At 41.2% G+C, this 18,807-nt stretch overlaps 1 protein-coding gene and 1 non-coding gene across 9 annotated transcripts in view; one reads left to right on the top strand and one right to left on the bottom strand.

The window, feature by feature from the left end:
• Positions 1-352: 352 nt before the first annotated feature.
• The window catches only part of rfx1a (regulatory factor X, 1a (influences HLA class II expression)), a 75,519-nt gene continuing 57,064 nt past the window's right edge, over positions 353-18,807 (top strand). For 6 of the 8 annotated variants that reach the window (XM_055664097.1, XM_055664095.1, XM_055664096.1 and 3 more), the window contains exons 1-2: positions 356-468; positions 11,723-12,063. In XM_055664097.1, coding sequence (XP_055520072.1) covers positions 11,772-12,063 — 292 coding nt within the window. In that variant the 5' untranslated portion in view covers positions 356-468; positions 11,723-11,771. Of the gene's footprint in view, positions 469-11,722; positions 12,064-18,807 lie in introns of all 8 variants that reach the window. The other 2 variants (XM_055664090.1, XM_055664089.1) reach the window with 1 other exon arrangement.
• On the bottom strand, positions 13,756-13,858 carry LOC129714587 (U6 spliceosomal RNA). The gene has a single exon (XR_008726365.1). It is a non-coding gene; the product is annotated as a U6 spliceosomal RNA (small nuclear RNA).

Below are 18,807 nucleotides of genomic sequence, written 5' to 3'. Positions count from 1 at the left end.
TGGCGAGAAGGAATGGGTGATGTTTTGGGTCACATTGAGAGTCAGGGGAGAGGGAAACTTGCCTCTTATCTTGGGTTCCGTATCTCTGCCCAATGACTACATCTCCCAGAGTGCCTCGCGAACACCCTACGTGTGCGCATGCTCGGTTGCTGCTTTGCACGTCCGCGCGATCGTCATATCCGCGCGGAAGAGGACTGCGCTTGACCGACGTCGAGACCGACCAATCGAGGCCGTGGAAAGGGGCGGGCACAGGTGAGTGATGGGGGACGCGCCAATGGCTGCAGGGGTGAGGGAAGACGCCTCTGTCGGGAAGCAGCCAGTCAGGGCGGTGGCGGTGGGCGGGATTTCCGGTATGGCGTTGCCGGGGTTGATTCCGGAGGCTAGCAACTGTTGCCTTGAGGACGAGCGCCATAGCCACCGTAGTCCTGGCGACTGTTACCCCGTCAAACAACAACTTACGCCACAAAGGTGATTCTTTTTTTTCTCTCTTCTCTGCTCATCGAGAAACTTCGTATGATAAACAGAAACACTTTTTCCTGACAGGATATTATAAAATATGAACCAAAATTCTCAATCAAAGAGATTAAAAAGATAAAATAATTTTAATATGACGATGCCAAAAAGATTTTTCAGGCACAAAATGGCGGTTGTTAGTCCAAAGATCACTCTAACTATTCATTTGCGGGGGGGAAGCTAATATTTATTCTCTGTGTTGATAGTTATGAAGTAAATTGAACTTTTTATAACAATTTTGATAATTTTGGTGGTGATTGATTGTTGTTAGTAATCCGGCCTTGCCAGAAACAATTTCAGATGAACATGTTGGATTGACTAGAATGTTTTAAGTTAGAGATGGTGATTTGGTGCGGGTTGAATGTTTGCTGAGGCGCGGGTGCTGCTGCTGGTGGTGGTGGAGGAGGGGAGGGGAAGGGGAAGGGGGCTGCTGCCGTTTGGCGGCTCCGTGCAGCGGGCGGCAGCGGAGGGGAGGGAGGGGAAGGAGGCGAGGTCCGCGTCTCGTAGCAGCGCGGACTAACCGGATGGGGAGGAAGAAGGAGGGGAGGTGAATGGGGGGGGGGAGGGGTCACCCACTCTAACTGACGGGGACCTCCGCCAATGGCGACGCAGCCTGCCCTATACGATGCGCCGGAACCGGCCAATGGGCGTGAGGGAGGGGCGGGTGTAGAAGGTCTGCGCGGGAACCTGGCCGGTGGTTGTTGCACGAGACCGGCCTTCAAATGCCGTGACGCTAAGCGATGTGACGTCATCCAACCGACGTCACTGTCGTGGCGTCACTGGCATGACGTCGTCGGGGCTGCTGCCAGGGCAGCTCCACTTCCTGGTTTTGGGGATCAGCTTGACCTGAGACAATATGCTGGAGTAACTCAGCGGGACAGGCAGCATCTATCTCACTTCGAGAAGAAATGAATAGAATAGAATAGAATAGAATAGAATAGTTTCTTTATTGTCATTGTAACATGAACCATGTACAACGAAATTTAAAATGTCAACCAGTCAGTGCAGCATTCAAACATTTCTAAAATGGGTGACATTTCCGATCGAGACCCTTCTTCAGACCGGCATCTGCATTTCCTTCCTACACATTTCGCCTGAATCACTATTATACTATGACTTTGGAGATGGCACAAGAGCCAGCAAGCCATCACTTTTGAAGGAGATGATTGCTCCTTTACTAAAAGGCACATTAAACTAGATAAACAGATGTCTATAAATTTGTAGGAAGGAACTGCATATGCTGGTTTACACCGAAGATAGACAAAAATCATCTCTGGATAGAAGGAATGGGTGATGTTTCGGGTTGAGACCATTCCTCAGACCTTCTTCTGATGAAGGGTTTTGACCCGAAACGTCACCTATTCCTTCTCTCCAGTGATGCTGCCTGTCCCGCTGAGCTACTCCAGTATTTTGAGGGGTCTTCCATGGGAAATTTCAAGTGCACTCTCGTAAATTTGTCCAGATTAAAGGGAGTGCGGGAAAATCGGTGGTGGATCTACAAAGAAAAGCTTTGTTTTGCACACTATCCAAACAGGTCAGATAATACTAGACATAAATACAATCAAGTTAAACTCAAGTAAAATAGGTAGAGCAAAAGGGTGCAAAATATAGTTCTCAGCTTTTACAGACAAACTCCAATGTCCACAATGGGGTAGAAGTGAATTAGAAAGTACCTTAGGTTATGGAAGGATTATTCTGAAGTCTGATTACAGAGGGGAAGAAGCTGTTCCTGAGACTGGTGGTGTGAGTTTCTATACCTTATGGTGCATGGGAGCAGGGAGAAGAAGGAATGACCGCAGTGGGACAAGGGTTGCATTTACAAGGCAGAATGAAGTGAAGATGGAATGGGCCACATCTGGGCAACACCAGTGTCTCACTCTATTCTTTATATGACAACATATGGGTTCCAATCTCACACGACCAAAGTGAGCATTAGATCAGATGTTGATTTTGGTTTATTGGTGTCACGCGTATGGAGATACATTGGAAAAATGTGTATGCATGCTATCGAGTCAAATCATATCATGTACGAGTACAATCAAGACATAAATAAACACGTGAAACTGAATGCAAATATCATGTTACGGCTACAGAGAAAGTGCAGATTTGAAAAAATTTGAGGTAGGTTGAGAGATGGAAGTCTACATCTCAGTTTATATGAAGACTGCTCAGTAGTCTGATAGGGGCTAGGCTGTATTTGTGTGATGGCCTAGGCTGTATTTACAACACTGCAACAGTTGCAAAACTGCGTTGTGATGCATTCCAATAGGATGCTTTCTGCTTTGCATCTGTTGAAATTGGTAAGTGTCGTAGGTGGCATGGTAAATATTTTTAATCATCTGAGGAAGTAGAGGTGTTGGTGTGTATATAAGAAGTTATTCTATAGGAAAATACACTACATGCAAAATATTTGAATCAGGAATTTTTGCAAACACTGCACCTTGTGATTGTTTTTCATTGTGTATACCTAATTTTAATAAGGCACAAGCATAATTTTAGTATGTTTTTTGTTAAACCAGTGCAACGATTATGCCAATACAGTATCAGAACATACATGTACTACCTTCCCATTGCCTATTCTACATTTACACTATCCATCAGGTATTGAAATTATGGTTTCAGTTTTAATGTTACTATTTGATGAAAATAGATATAACTTTGCTAATTAAAAACAATGCAGTCTGTAAAAGTACAGAGACCAATCCATTCCTGGCATTGATCCATTTAAACCAACACTACCAAAGACAAAATCACAAGAAAAACTGAAACACTTCTTTAACTCTTCGGTTGATCAACCATTCCGTTTTACGCATTCTGGTTCTTTTCTCTTTTCTAGTATTTCTGATTTCATTTGTCTTCTAATTACACCTCCACCAGATATATCTTTAGCCACCTTTTTAATCAACACAACTATCACTACTTGAGTCTCTTAATCTCAAATACCTTGCTTTTTGTTGTCTTTTTGGTTTTGGCTATATATATATACTTACGTACCTGTCCAAAGATTTTCAATTTTGTCTTGTTATCTCCTGTCCCATTTTGCACCTTCAGTCTCCAGTCCTGCTGTGCTTTTACATTTGTTGCACTTACGAGAACACTTCTACTCTTTGCTGTTCTCTCTGGTTCAACATCGCATTTCCTGCATTGGTCGATAGCAGGATGCCAAAGCTTACAGTTGTATCAATTCTAAGCAGACTGAAAGGCTTACAGAATTTTAAGACTATCAGCCAATCTCAAATGCTGTTCCTGCTGCTGCTAAAAATTAAAACACAGAGGCAGCAGTATTGCCAATTGGAAATTTACTTAGGCAGTGTTTTAAGGTGCCTTCTGTAAATAGTCTGTCTCAGAAGTACATAGGTTGGCAGGGATTGCTGCTGTCTTTAGGCTTTGATCTTCAAAACTTTTCACTCAGGTGGCCAAAGGCACTGAAAGTGATTGTGAATTTCATCATGAAATCTTTCATTGAGGAATGACTCCCGAAACATCAGAGGCCATTGTTTGTAGCAGTTACTGGTGCATCCTCGCATATTTTTAAGTGCAGCGTTTCTCAACCTTTTTACCCTTGAGGTACCCTTGAAATAGTTTTCATGTCTCAGGAAACCTCTACATAAAAAGTATTGTATATCTTTTTTAATCTCTTTCTTTCTCTTTCATAAACTTAAAGTTCATATGGCAAACATAATATATTTTTCTGATAACTGGTTTAAGCAAAAATTAACTTGCGTTTTTCTCAAGTTTATTGACAATGCAAAAAAAAAAACTGAAATCAAACTGCTTGCTCAAAGCTGAAGCAAATAAAGACAAACAGAAAAACTAACCTTGGAAGAGAGAGAGAAAACAACACACAAAGTTTTCATAAACTAACAAAAACATACATAAATCAACTTTTCATAAACTAACAAAACTAAACATAAACATACTTACATTTTTTAAATTCATATAACATCCCTAAATAATGGGTAAAACATACTAAATAACATGGGTGAATAAGGGACTGTACCTGTACTCCAGGAAGCACAGACAGGACTGATGGAGACCGTGTATGCATCTGTACTCGAGTGAGTCGCTTGATGATACACAAATCCGTCACGTACAGCTCCTGTCCACTGACCACTGAAGGCCATTTCACACTGGCGCCGTATAGACGTCGCTAAACATACCGTATGTGTATAATAAAATTACGAATATGAAATTAAACACAAAAATAACTAAAAAATGCATTTACATATGATTAGCCTATTTATCACTATTTCTCTCAGAACCCCTAGCGATCTCTTGCGGAATCCTAGCATTCCGGGGAACCCCAGTTGAGAAACGCTGTTTTAGTGATTGAGTTGATGATGACTTGGAGCTCACCCTCTGAGTGTTAATATATACACTGGAGTAATCTGCGAACTGCAGTTCACCTACTGTGGTGTAGGTGACTTTGGTTGACGACACATATTTGAAGAGTTTCATAAACTCTCCTCCAGTAGGAGTTCGTTGGAAATTAGATTATAGTCCATAGCTTTGTAGATTACAGCATTTCAAATGCTCATTTGTCATTTTGATTGTGATGATGGATTTTGCTTGCACCACCTACAGTATGTCAGCAAGTTCCAAACATTTGGATGAAAGTATTTTCTTCCAACCTTCTTCTTGTAATTCTTACAATTACCTAACTCCTTGTACTCAAGTTATTGACCATTCAGCTAAAGAAAGTACCTCATTTCAGGTCACCTTGCCAAAGCCACCTATAACATACAGATTAATTCAATCTTGCATCTTCGTAACATATTATTTCTCAGCAGCTTTGCTTGGCATAAATCCATATTTCCTATCACATACATTTTAGTTTCCATCATGCTACATACTCTCATCTTCAAAAATTTCCAGTAAATGAACATATTAAAGTGTAGACAGACATAATGAGAAGTGAACGGAGATGTAAAGAGAAGTGATGGCAGGGAATTGAGAGATAACGTACGTAAAGAAGCAAGTGAAAATGTAATGATCACATACCGTGGAAAAAGTGGAAATTAAAAGTTGTAGCAATGTGACAGAAATCGTGACATGAAAGATCAAGTAATAGTAACTGATTTTTAGAATAACGGGCTTTGTGTAACTTAGTTGGAATGTACCCATTGAGAAGATTGCAGCAGACAGTAATTGAATTTCACGGTTGAATTTTGCACCATTTCTTTGCCCAAACCTTGTTACTTTTTTTGTGTGAGAAAGAACTGCAGATGATGGATAACGTCGAAGGTAGGCACAAAATGTTGGAGTAACTCAGCGGGTGAGGCAGCATCAATGAGTGAAGGAATGGGTGGTGTTTCGGGTCGAGACTCTTCTTCAGACTGATGACGGGGAGGGGGGTGGGGGGGAGATAGAAAGTGGGCGGAGACAGTAAGACTTGTCGGAGAACTGGGAAGGAGGAGGGGAATGAGTGAGAAAGCAAGGGCTCTCAAGAAATTATAGTTGAGGCTCTCACTAGGGTCTTCTCTATATACCACAGCTCCACTCTTACTCTCCCCCCCCCCCCAATTCGTAACAAGGACAGAATCCCTCTTGTCCTCACCTTCCACGCCATCAGCCGTCGCATACAACATATAATCAACCAACATTTTCACCACCTCCAACGGGATCCCACTACTGGCCACATCTTCCCATCTTCACACCTTTCTGCTTTCCGCAGAGACCGTTCCCTCTGTAACTCCCTGGTCAATTTGTCCCTTCCCACCTAAACCACCCCCTCCCCGGGTATTTTCCCCTGCAACTGCAGGAGATGCAACACTTGTCCCTTTACCTCCCCCCTCAAATCCATCCAATCAGTCTTTCCAGGTGAGGCAGAGGTTCACTTGCACCTCTTCCAACCTCATCTACTGCACCACTCTTCCAGGTGTCAACTTCTCTACATCAGCGAGACCAAGCGCAGGCTCGGCGGTCGTTTCGCTGAACACCTCTGCTCAGTCCGTCGTAACCAACCCGATCTCCCGGTTGCTCAGTACTTCAACTCCCCCTCCCATTCCCAATCTGACCTTTCTATCCTGGGCCTCCTCCACTGTCAGAGTGAGGCCCAGCGCAAATCAGAGGAACAGCACCTCATATTTTGCTTGGGTAGTCTACTCCCCAGCTGTATGAACATTGGCTTCTATAATTTCAGATAGCCCTTGCTTTCTCACTCATTCCACTCCTCCTTCCTAGTTCTCTTACAAGTCCGTCAGTCTCTGCCCACTTTCTATCTTTTTCTTGCCCCTCCCCCCTCCCCGACATCAGTCTGAAGAAGAGTCTCGACACGAAATGTCACCCATTCCTTCTCTCCATAGATGCTGCCTCACCTTGAGTAAAGGGCATGTCCCACTTTCACAAGGTAATTAACAAATTCTCCTGAGTTTTCCCCTCGATTCAAACTCGCAGAATGTTCGTAACGAGTCCGTAGGAGGTCGTAGGAGTTCGTAGATGTATCGTAGCGGCTCGTTATGCCAGCCGTAGGTACTCGTGGCATCAGGTAAGTCGGGATGTTTTTTCCAGCCCGATAAAAAATGTCCACGAGTAAAAAAAATGGTCGGGATGAAAGAAATTGCAACTTTTTACCCGTAAGGAGTGCATCGAAATAGTCATGGGAATTCGTAGACATACTTGTAGGAGTTCGTAGGAGTTTGTGAACATAGTCGTGGAAGGTCGTAAGAGTTCGTAGATTACCACGATCTTGATTTTGTTTTAGGTCCTTTAAACTTGGCAGAGGTTTTGAATTAAGTCGTGAAAGTGGGACAGGCCCTTTACTCCAGCATTTTGTGTCTACCTTGTTACTTTTTTGTCTTCCACATGATACTTCATGACTGTCTTTGTTGGACACAGTACTGTAGTATCTATATTGATTAATTTCATGGTGGGGCAGTTACTTTGTCACAAATGTAGGAAGACACACATAGAGAGATGAGCATATACGTAGAATGTTTCAATACAGAAATGATTTCTTTAGTCATTAGGTCTGTGCCAGTAATAAGCTACCTAGTCTAGCTTCTACTGTCTGTGCTTTACGTAATATCGAGATCGATTTTGTGTTTTATATATATTAAAACATCTGTATACAACTTCTGAATCATACTTTTGTGTAATTAGGGAACTTATAATTTTACTAACCAGATTCTACCCTATTCTCTTAAAAGTATTAATTCCATTGCTTCAAAAATACATGTGTACTGATTGTTCCTTTCTATTTTCTATTTCATCTTGTATCTGTGAACATGCATTGCTGAAAGTGTGTTTGCTGTTAATGACTTTGCATCAGAACACTGTTTACATTCGTAAATTGCACAATCCTCAAACTTCACCTGGAAACATCATTGAGCATAATACTGCTTCATTTTACACAATCAAAGCATGTACTGGCCCATCACCTCTTACCCAATTTCGAGCAAAAGCTGCTGGAAAGCTATGAGCCTGAAATAATCCTTCTGTTCCCAGTCCAGGAATTTTTAGACTAATTTTAGTAACCGTATGACTTAATTGAGCTAACTCAACATAAACCTGAAACCAAATCAACATAGCACTGTCGGGAGTATTTTGTTTTGCTAACTTTCTCAGAACATCAGACAGTTTTTTTTTTTAAATACAGGCTGCTAAAGTGATTTTTGGAATCATTATTGGATTTTATTCAACATACAAATGTACTTTCTCCATATTGTTATAGATTATGTGAGAATCTGTACATATAGTAATCATAATCATATTGTATTAGCCAAGTATGTTGTGCAACATCCAAGGAATTTCTTGCCATAGAGTCATACCAATAAAAAGCACCAGAACACACAAAATACATTTTAACATGAACATCCACCACAGTGACTCCTCCGCATTCCTCAATGTGATGGAAGGCGGAACAGAGTTCAATCTCAATATATATGTATAACTAAAACTAAAATTCTCATCTTGTTTGTGTTTCTGTCTGTCTGTCTGCGTGTGTGCCCATGTGTTCCCGGAACTATGCCAAAATGGTACACGATAGCGCTACAATTTCTGGACCACCTTACTCACCATTTTCGAGTGGTGTGTTTTATCAAAGTTTTGTTCAGATTGATGGTATATTTCACAAGTTATTCATATTTTAAATTTAAAAAAATTTAACTTCCCACTGTAAAAAATCAAATTCCCTTATCCTGCCCCCTGCCCCTGCCCATTACAATGTTACAAAGACAGGACACTGGTCCCGCTTTGACTAGTATATATATTACTAAACACTCATCTTGTTTGTGATTCCGTCTGTCTGCGTGACCATGTGCTCCCAGAACTACGCCATCGGTACACGATGGCGCTACAATTACTCACCATTGGCCTATGGTGTGTAAATATATATGTATTTTTAGTTCCTATTTCATTGACGGATCAGCAAATGTAGACTAAAATGCTGGAGTAACTTGGTGGGTGAGGCAACATCTCTCGAGAGAAGGAATGGGCGGCATTTCTGGTTGAGACCCTTTTTCACTCAAGACCAATCTGAAGAAGGGTCTCAACCTGAAACGTCGCCCATTCCTTCTCTCCAGAGATGCTGCCTCACCCGCTGGGTTACCCCAGCATTTTGTGTCTACCTTTGATTTATAGCAGCATCTGCAGTTCTTTCTTACACAGTAAATGTAGAGTAGTATACTGTAAACTTTACGCAAAAGGAAGGGCGCCGAAGAGACCAATTGTATGGCTTTGTCAAATTGATTCGCACTATGATGGGGTTATACTAAAAACCTCCTAATACTCAGCAGGAGATAGAGGAATATATATAAACAGATTATGGAAAAATATAAAAGCATTAGAATAGTCAGAGTGGATGGCTTTAATTTCCCCAATTTTGACTTGGATTCTATTTGTACCAGAGGATTAGATGAGCAGAATTTGTTAGGTGCATGTAGGAGGGTTTCTTGACACAGTATGTAGATAATCCAGTCAGGAATTGGCCATACTAAATCTTGTGTTGGGAAACGAGCCTGGCCAGGTGATTAGAGTTTCAGTGAAAGAACATAACTCTTCCACTGAAACCAAATCAACATAGCACTGTCGGGAGTATTTTTAACATTGTATTTCTTAATTTAGTTATGGATCAAGACCAAGTTCAAGTGAGTTTATTGTCATGTGTCCCTGATAGGACAATGAAATTCTTGCTTTGCTTCAGCACACGGAACATAGTAGGCATTTACTACAAAACAGATCAGTGTGTCCATATGCCATATTATAAATATATACACACATGAATAAATAAACTGATAAAGTGCAAATAACAGACAAAGGGTTATTAAAAGGTAAAGGTAAAGATAAGATTGGACTTTGGAGGAAGTGCAAACTTGGAGAAAGGCTAATAGCAACAAGATTAGGCCGGAACTGGAGAGAGTAGATTTGGAGCGGATGTTATTGGTTAAGTCCACGTGTAAGATTTGTTTAAATGCCAGCCTGTGAGGAAGAAAAACAGGGATAGCTAAGTCCAAGAGCCTGAATGACAAGAGATGTTGCAAATTTAGTCAAGGAAAAGGAAACATAGGGTTGAGAAAAATTGAATTATATAGGGAGTTTGATACGGGCTTGAATCACAATATTCAGCATATCAATTTTTAGACAGAGGATATTTATTTCCATATTATTTCCGAATATATTTCAAATAAAAGTAAAACAGTTTCATTAAAGCCATTTGCTTCAAACTTCCAATACAATTATTATTTGCACGACATTGGGTGTGGTAAATGTTCTGAGCAATCATTTGTCATGGGTGACAATTATTGCTTTTTTGATCCTAGTTAGAATTTTCAATCATCAGCTCCTTGAATTTTGTCTGAAGAGGTATACATCAATACTGCAGCTTGAGCAAGCATACACACACTCAGTTCCACCCTGCTTGGTAGATTTTTAATTCAAAATTTAATTTGGAGATATAGTGATGAATCGAACAATGTAATTTGCATCATCAGTTGAAACAGTAAGCAACTGAACGATCTGGGTTGATCAAGTAAAAATACATTGCTAATTCAAGGTGAGGTTTTTAGATACTTTTTAAATTTCAAGTTTTGAAGATGGCAACACTGAAAAAACAATCAAGTTTCTCAGTAAGATTAAAACAGTATGTTGCACATTGCACCACATAGCAAATTTAAAATTGCTTTTTAAATTGTTATTCGAAAAAAAAAAATATTATTTCTATACCTGTGTGTTTATTACCTATCTCTATGTGGAATATCTGAATAAATCATAGAACAGAATGTTACATTTAAGACTCTTGAGCCTGGGTTATGTTATTATTATCTGAAAATCAAAGTTCTGGGCACATTAATAGAAGTCTTTTATATCGACCTTTATAATGTTTGCAGAGATCAACTGTTCTTTTTTAATGCTACCTGAGCCAGGAGCACAGATGATAACCGTGATTGGAGTTGCAGTATTGGTTAAAGAGTATGTACACCTCTTGTGTATTGTTCCGCACAGCCAAACATTAATACGTCCTTTAGAAGTTTTGCATGGCAATATATTATTTGTAAAAAACTAATATTTGTCAAAACAGAGTATTAAGTACAGAATTTAGTTGTATCCTTTCATTTTACAGGTTCAGCAGTGTGGGAGGTTCTGAGAATAGCTCATATTTTCTCAAAGAAGAGAAATGGATGGGAAGGTCAACTCAGGAGAGGGTTCTTTGTATTGTATCATTTTGCATTATTGAAAAGTTACAGGAGGAAATCAGCAACTATGTTATGCACTTGAGAGGTATCATGTGGTTGGGGAAGAACAATGAAGAAAAATAACAGAAATTAGAGGGTGAAAAAAAAAAGTTTCTTACACCTCTTTACCTGGTATTGCTTATCTAGATCCCAATTGCTGTCTGCAACTGTTATATTTCTTTCTTTGCATGTTTTAGCTTGAAAATGTCTACCGTTTCTTCAATGAATTGATAAAAATGTAATTATACAATTATTACATAATCTATGACAGACCATGGAAATTCTTATTGTTCAAGTAATTGGCAGTTACAGATTGCATGACACAATGATGCCACTGATTACTCTTTCTCATCACTCATTACACATAAATGGGTTAAACAGATGTGGTAACAAGTTTTAAATGTGGTAGGATTGGCATAACATTGCGATTGCATTGTTAAAACATAATGAAAGATGGTAGTAAGAACTAACTCATTATAGTCAATCTGTTCACCGCATCTTGATGAATTCTTAAATTAAATTCTTATATTTTTTCTTAGTGGACAAGGTGGAGAGTTCCATTTAACACCACCACCTGCAGAGGTTGGTATGGCAACACAGGCCTACGTTACAGAACTCCCACCAGTTCAACAACAGCAGCAGCAGCAGCAACAACAGCCACAGCAGCAACAACAACCAAACCAGCAACAGTATGTTACAGACTTGCAGACCGTTGCTGGTGCACAACCATCACAGCAGCAACAACAGCAGCAGCCGCAACCAACACCATCCCAAAAACAGTATGTCACTGAGCTACAGGTATCACAACAACCGCAGCAGCCTTCTGCTCAGATCTCACCAGTAACTACACCACAGCAGTACATTGTGGTTACAGTGTCAGGTGAGTACAGCTTAAACATGTATGAGAAACATCCGTGGGCAGTCTCTTGCTGATCTCACCCCGTGAATACATGCTTGTCATTCCTGCCTCTTGCCTTAAGGCTGTTCTGTTTTTAAAAGCTTGTATCTTCTGATGTATGTTCACAAGATTGGAAGTGTACTTCAGTCTGAACCCTAGTATATTTCTACAGAGTTTCGAAAACTGTTAATATCTGAACTATTGAGTGTGAGAATCACGCATTTCAACAAATTCTCACGCTCTCACGCTGATCACAAATTTCTCACACTCTGTTGTGAGAAATTCTGTGATCAACGAAAATTTCAAAACTCATATCGACTGCATGGGTCGCGGGTGTTGGAGAATCGGGGCTGAGGGAGGGATGGAAGCAGAAGCAACGGCGGGGACAGATGCGGATGGGGAGCCGGGGCTGGCGAGTGATTGCTGGGCTGATGAGTCGCTTGCTGCAGCTCCGGCCATGGAGCAGCCTCAGTGCAAGAGTCCTGGGCCGTCGGAAGCGTTGCGCCGCTGCCGTGAGAGTCTCTGTGCCAAATTCGCCTAGGTGACCGGCATGGACCAGGCTGCAGCTCGGTGCATCCTGGAGGACAACCAGTGACTGTTGGAAGTAAGTACCAAGCACTGGGCGGAAACGGTGGAAGATAGTGGCCTTCAAATGGGGGTGGTTGGAGAAAGCATCCTGCTTGTCTGCTAGATGTTGGGGGAGTTCAGAACCAGGGGTCAGTTTAAGAATAAAGGGTAGGCCAGTTAGGACTGAGATGAGGACAAACTTTCTTCACGCAGAGAGTTGTGAATCTGTGGAATTCTCTGTCACAGAAGGCAGTGGAGGCCAATTCACTGGATGTTTTCAAGAGAGGGTTACATTTAGCTCTTGGGGCTAGCGAGATCAAGGGATATGGGGTAAAAACAGGAAAGAGGTATTGATCTTAGATGAACAGCCATGATCATATTGGATGGCAGTGCTGGCTCGAAGGGCCGAATGGCCAATTCCTGCACCCATTTTCTATGTTTCTATGCTTGAGCATAAAGCAATAAAACTCGACCACTTGATTTTAAGGAATTCATGCATGATGGAGGTATAATGTAGTCATAGAGTGATACAGTGTGAAAACAGACCCATCGGCGCAACTTGCCCACACCTGCCCACATGTCCCAGCTACACTACCTGCTTTTGGTCCATATCCCTCCAAACTTGTCCTATCCATGTAACAGTCTAACTGTTTGCATTTGTATACAGTTCAGTGACTATCATTAGGCACAATTATTCTAAATATAAGACGGTTAGATAGTAGACCACACTGAGTCAGTACACGTCGCCTAATTTTAGGCGCCATCTTGTACCCTTCAAATCTGAATTTAATTTTTGTTTAGAGTCTTAACTTGATTGTAAAAGCCCATTGTCCTGGCAGCAGCACTGAGTTGGAGTTGCAGAGGTCAGCCTGCAATGTGTCGGTGTCCTCCACCGCCGTTCCAGGCCACTGCAGGCCGTGTCCATTCGTTTGCTCAGCCACTCGTAGCTTTTTCAAATTTCTCCTGCCTGATAGAAGAGGGTGTAACCGGGGTGAGACTGGCCCTTAATTATGCTTGTGACCTTACGAGGCAGCGTGAAGTATAGATGGACCCAATGGAAGGGAGGTTGATTTGCATGATGGACTGGGATATGTCTCTCCCTGCAATAAAAACATGGAACACTTCACAAATTTGAGTGTCATGCTTGCTCAGAGGCTATGCTAATCCTCGCAATATTATTCCAATATTGGTATATGTGCTGCTGAAGCGATTGCTACATTTATAGAATAATTTTGCTAATTTGCCCGATAACTAATCGGATATCCCAATGATTTGGCAGGTAGCCAGCCAGTGATTTTTGCTGCAAACTCTCAATTCATTGGAGCCCTGTTTTCCACGTTCTCTCTTGATTCACCAGTGCCCCAGATCCCGTGCTTCCTTTCAATTTTATTGGATGTATTATACGTTTGGTTGGGTATGCACTTGAAATAATTGGTTCATGTTGACCCTTGAATAGTTAGCAAGACTGATATTGTGACTTATTTTTTAAAAGGGAAAATATATGGTAAGTTAGCTTGCTTACTGTTTGAGCAGAAGTATATTGAAAATAATATTAATGTAATTCAAATTTTGGTTTGAAAGGCCAATTATCTGAAGCACAGAGAATACCTTCTCTTTTGTTGAATGACCCATATTATCCTGGAGCAACTTTTTTGGTGGATGTGGCTTTGGAATGTTTGAGAATTCATTTGGTTGTGTTAAATTCTTTGAGATACCCATGGGATTGTGTAGCCCCCATTGTGATATTCAGTCATTTTGAACAGTTCCAAAAATGTGTTTCGTCAGCCGAGAAAAAGGCATTTTTGCTTAGTATTTCCAGTGCTTGGAAAATACTGGTACAAATTTTGCAGTTATCAGCAATTGCAGTTTTTACATGATGTAATTGACAGCAACTCAGAATAATGTAAGTGCAGATCTTTAAAAATATACTATTTATAATACATGGGCAATGCTATCATTTATTATCCTTTCTCAAGGGCAGTACAGCCTTCTACGACACGACAACAATACGGTATGATAAAACTTTATTCATCCCTGTGAAAGAGCTAATAGTCAAATCTAATAGTCAAATCTAAAATGGAGTCATTCTTCTAGAAAAGCATGGACTAGTAGAACAAAAGAATGGCTCGGTGCCAAGTCTGAATGACATTGTAAATTATATGGAACACAATACGGAGGACAGGTCTTTTCACTAAAGACATTGAGATGGTAGCCTGCAGTAATAACATGTGCTTCTTTTCAAGGCCAAGATTAGAAAAAAATAACTGACGCTCCAGAGATAAGTAGTAAATTGTTATTGGATGAGCTTGATTTGGACCCAGCTTTTCTTATATTCTGAAAGGTTGCAGAATCTTTCAGTCATGCCATATTCAGACTTGGTAGGAGTGTTTTACTGATATGAAAAATGTATAATTGTACTAACTGTCCTTTGTTCTTTGAGTGGGAGCCCCAGAAGCACTGAGCAATGTTTGTGCTCATTGTAGATCGCCAGTCCCATCTGACGAATCAATTAAAGATTGCCATGGTCTACCTTTAACAGGTTTTGTTGCTATTGACTTTAATGAAACAAACTTTCATACCTGGAGGGAAATTGATCTGCCAACAGTCACAACACACAACAAGGTACACAAAAACTTGCAGTTAAAAGTGAAAACAAAAAGAAAAAGCCAAGCAACTGCTGGCTGGCTGCCATGTGCACAGCACCTTCACCGGAACAAATGAACAAACAAACAAACAAACACAGACTTATCCCCTGGGCATAGGATTCAAAACTAGAGTGCACTCCCCCACCCCAGGTCCCCCTTTGTTCTCCAACTGTCCCTCAGGGCAGTTCCCCCACGCTGGGTCTTCCATTCTTCTTCACGGCGGTCCTCCCAGGTCGGGTCCCCATTGTTCTTCCCCTAGAGTGCCTTCACCGCCGCCAAGCTTCCTGTTGCCGCCGAGGTGCCCGTTGCTGCCAAGGCTCGCACCGCCGCCGAGGCCCCACCACCGCTGGGTCTCCTGTTGCCCTCGAGGCTCGCGCTGCCACTGAGGCACCCACTGCCACCGCAGAGACTCCCACATCGCCGCTGTTGAGGCTCCTTCGGCCCAGGCAGGTCTCGCTGCCCCGCTTCTCTGCAGTCCCCTGAGCGGCCTGTGGGGGGAGTTGGGCCTACCGGGGCACGTTCCGGTCGGCAGCGCAATTGTTCGGTGGGTGGATCCTCGGGACACTCCCACCGCATGCGCCGTTGCCCAGGACAATAAAGGATAGAATTGCCCTTAAGAAGGGATGGTGAACTATGAATAAATTAATCTGGAACTGTTATTGCAAGTGATTGGTTTGTTTTAGTTTTTGAGATGCAGTGCGGAAACAAGCCCTTCAGCCCATCGCATCTGCGCCAATCAGCGATCACCTTCTACACTAGCACTAGCCTACACATTGGGGCATTTTGTTACCAAACTTACACTTACCGAGTTACCAAAGCCAATTAGCCTACAAACCTGTAAGTCTTCAGAGTGTGGGAGATTAACTGGAGCACCCTTTGTACAGACAGCACCTGTAGTCAGGATAGAACCCGGGTCTCTGGCACTGTAAGGCAGCAACTTTACCGCTGCGCCACTGTGCCGCCCCGATCATCATGGAACGTGGTGTATTTTAAAGTCAGTGTGCTGTGTGACTTGGTAGAGTGTACTTCATCTGGTGGGGTTCCCTTGTGCCTACTTTTGATGACAAAATTGATTTGTGAGTTGCTATTTAAATAGCCTTGGGAGTTGCACCAATCCATTAACAGACAATCTATACTAGTTCAATATCCTGATGGTGGAGGGAGTGGCCGTTAAGAAGGTGGGTGAAGTGTTAATCAAATATGCTGTTTTGCTCTGAATACAGTGGTATTTATGTTTTTGGAGCAACACCTAATTACACATAACCTGTGTCTTATGGATGGTTGACAGAATTTTGAGGTCAGGAGGTGGACTGTTCTTGTACCCACAATATATAAGTAGATAAAGGAGGCTTTATGACAGTAATGCAGCTGAATATCAAGAATAGGCAGAGATGGCTATTATCTTCCACTTTTGTGATTTGTGCTACTTGTCACATAAGCCCAGACTTGACTGTTATCCGGTCTGTATGTATGGCTGTTTATTTTTCTGAGAAGTTCCAAATCGAATTGACAATCACCATCAAGCATCCACGTTTCTAACCTTATGATGAAAGGGATGTTATTAATGAAAAAGCTGGAGGTGATTGGGACTAAAACACTCACAAAAGAATTCCTCTGTGATGCCTTGCACTTAGGTAACTGACCTTCAACATCCAGAACCATTTACCTTTGTGCAAAGTACATCACCACAGTAGAAATTGGTCTTAGGTAGACACAAAATGCTGGAGTAACTCAGCCGGTCAGGCAGCATATCTGGAGAGAATGAATGGTTGATTCCAATCTATTTCAGTTTCACCGGGTTTATTTGATGGTACTCTGCATGGGATTGTACACAGAGAGCAGTCAGCCACATGCCTGGATTCTTAGGGGGAACATGCCCAATATTAAATAAGCCAATTATGATGCAATACTTGCCTAGGATACAGTGTAGAAAAGATTCATTATTGTTTCTGGGTATGAGGGGTTTCATGAGAAAAATATTAAGCAGGTGATCCTACACACCCTGGAATTTAGAAGAAAGGGGAATGATATAATTAAACAAACAAGATCCCATCAGGGCTTGAAAGAAAGAGCAGTAGATTCTTGAACCTAGGTAGGATAAAAGATAACCAAGATGAGGAAGAATACTCTCCAGGGATTATGAACCCAGAAAAACACTATTGAGGCTAAGTTTCTTGGACTACAGATGACTTGAAGAAAGTGGAGTTGAGGACATTGATCACAGGCTAAATGGACCTGTTCCTATTCCTCCGCCGCTTCTTGTGTTCTTGCAGCCTGTTTTTTTTTTTAAATTGTTAATCCCATCCTCAAATTGTGTTACTTTGTCCCTTTCTGTGATATTAACAATGGGCAGAACAGACCTTCAGCTTCATCAAGAAAATGCAGTTCTGCCGGTCATTACCATTCTTCAGTGGTTTGTTGTTGATTAAAATTTAAAATAAAAGCATTGTCTAATAGAAAGTAAATCAAGTACAAATGCGCAATTTTACAAATAATGTTAAGAAGTATGATTTTTCAGAGGCTATTACAATGGTAACTAAAAATCTGTGGAAATATGAATGCTGTGAATCTGTATCTTTAATTAAAGTGAAACGTATAAAAAAACCTTCAGTTTTAAGTGCTTCTGTGACCCAGATGCTTGTTTTCCATGTGGTAAACATCCAGCATTCACTTAATCCAGTTTGGTTTTTGGTTTCACTTATCCAGTTTGGATCTAAATCTTTCAGGTCATATTGACTTGCTTCATTCATTATATATGATGACAATTACTGGCAGCGTATTATATTAATGATACTTCCATGTTACTGCATTGAGTTTCATAAATTTTGATGTACTGATCTAAAGAGCTGGATCAAACTGACAGTTTTCAAAAATAGGATATTTCGCAGATTTGGGCAAATTAGTGTGAACCCAAATGATGCAATATAATTGTTTGTCATTGACCAGCAGTAACTAACTTATTTGTGGTTAAGCAGTGAAGAACTTTGAGTATTTGTCTGCAATATGTCTGTCATCACTTGATTTAGATAGAATTATAGATTTTTTGTGTTGTACTAGATGGAAACCAGCCCTTTGGCTTAACTCTTACATGCTGACCTAGATGTCTTTCTACAATAATCCCATTTGTCTGTATTTGGCTCATATCCTCTAGACCTTTCCTGTCCATGTACCTACCAATTATCTTTTAAACCTGTAATTTCACCTGCCCATACCACCTTTTCTTGCACCTCCAGCTCTTTCTGTGAATAACTGGGTTCTTTAAATTTCTCCCCGCTCGCCTTAAACATATGCCCCTTAGTTTTAGACTCTCCTTCATATGGGGTGGCAATGGCACTGGGTTAACGTAGAACAACACAGCACAGGAGCACACAGTTCGGCTCATGATACCTGTGCTGACAATGATGCCAATTTATCTAATCCCATCTGCCTGTATTTGGTCCACATGCCACAATTCCCTGACTGTTCATATGCCTCTCTTAAACATTGCTATCCTATATGCTGACTGCTATCACAT

The sequence above is a fragment of the Leucoraja erinacea genome, chromosome 39 (genome assembly GCF_028641065.1).
Source record: "Leucoraja erinacea ecotype New England chromosome 39, Leri_hhj_1, whole genome shotgun sequence".
In the NCBI taxonomy this organism is placed as follows: Eukaryota; Metazoa; Chordata; class Chondrichthyes; order Rajiformes; family Rajidae; genus Leucoraja; species Leucoraja erinaceus.
The sequence above is the reverse complement of the archived record's forward strand: the minus strand, read 5'-3'. Positions and strand labels throughout refer to the sequence as shown.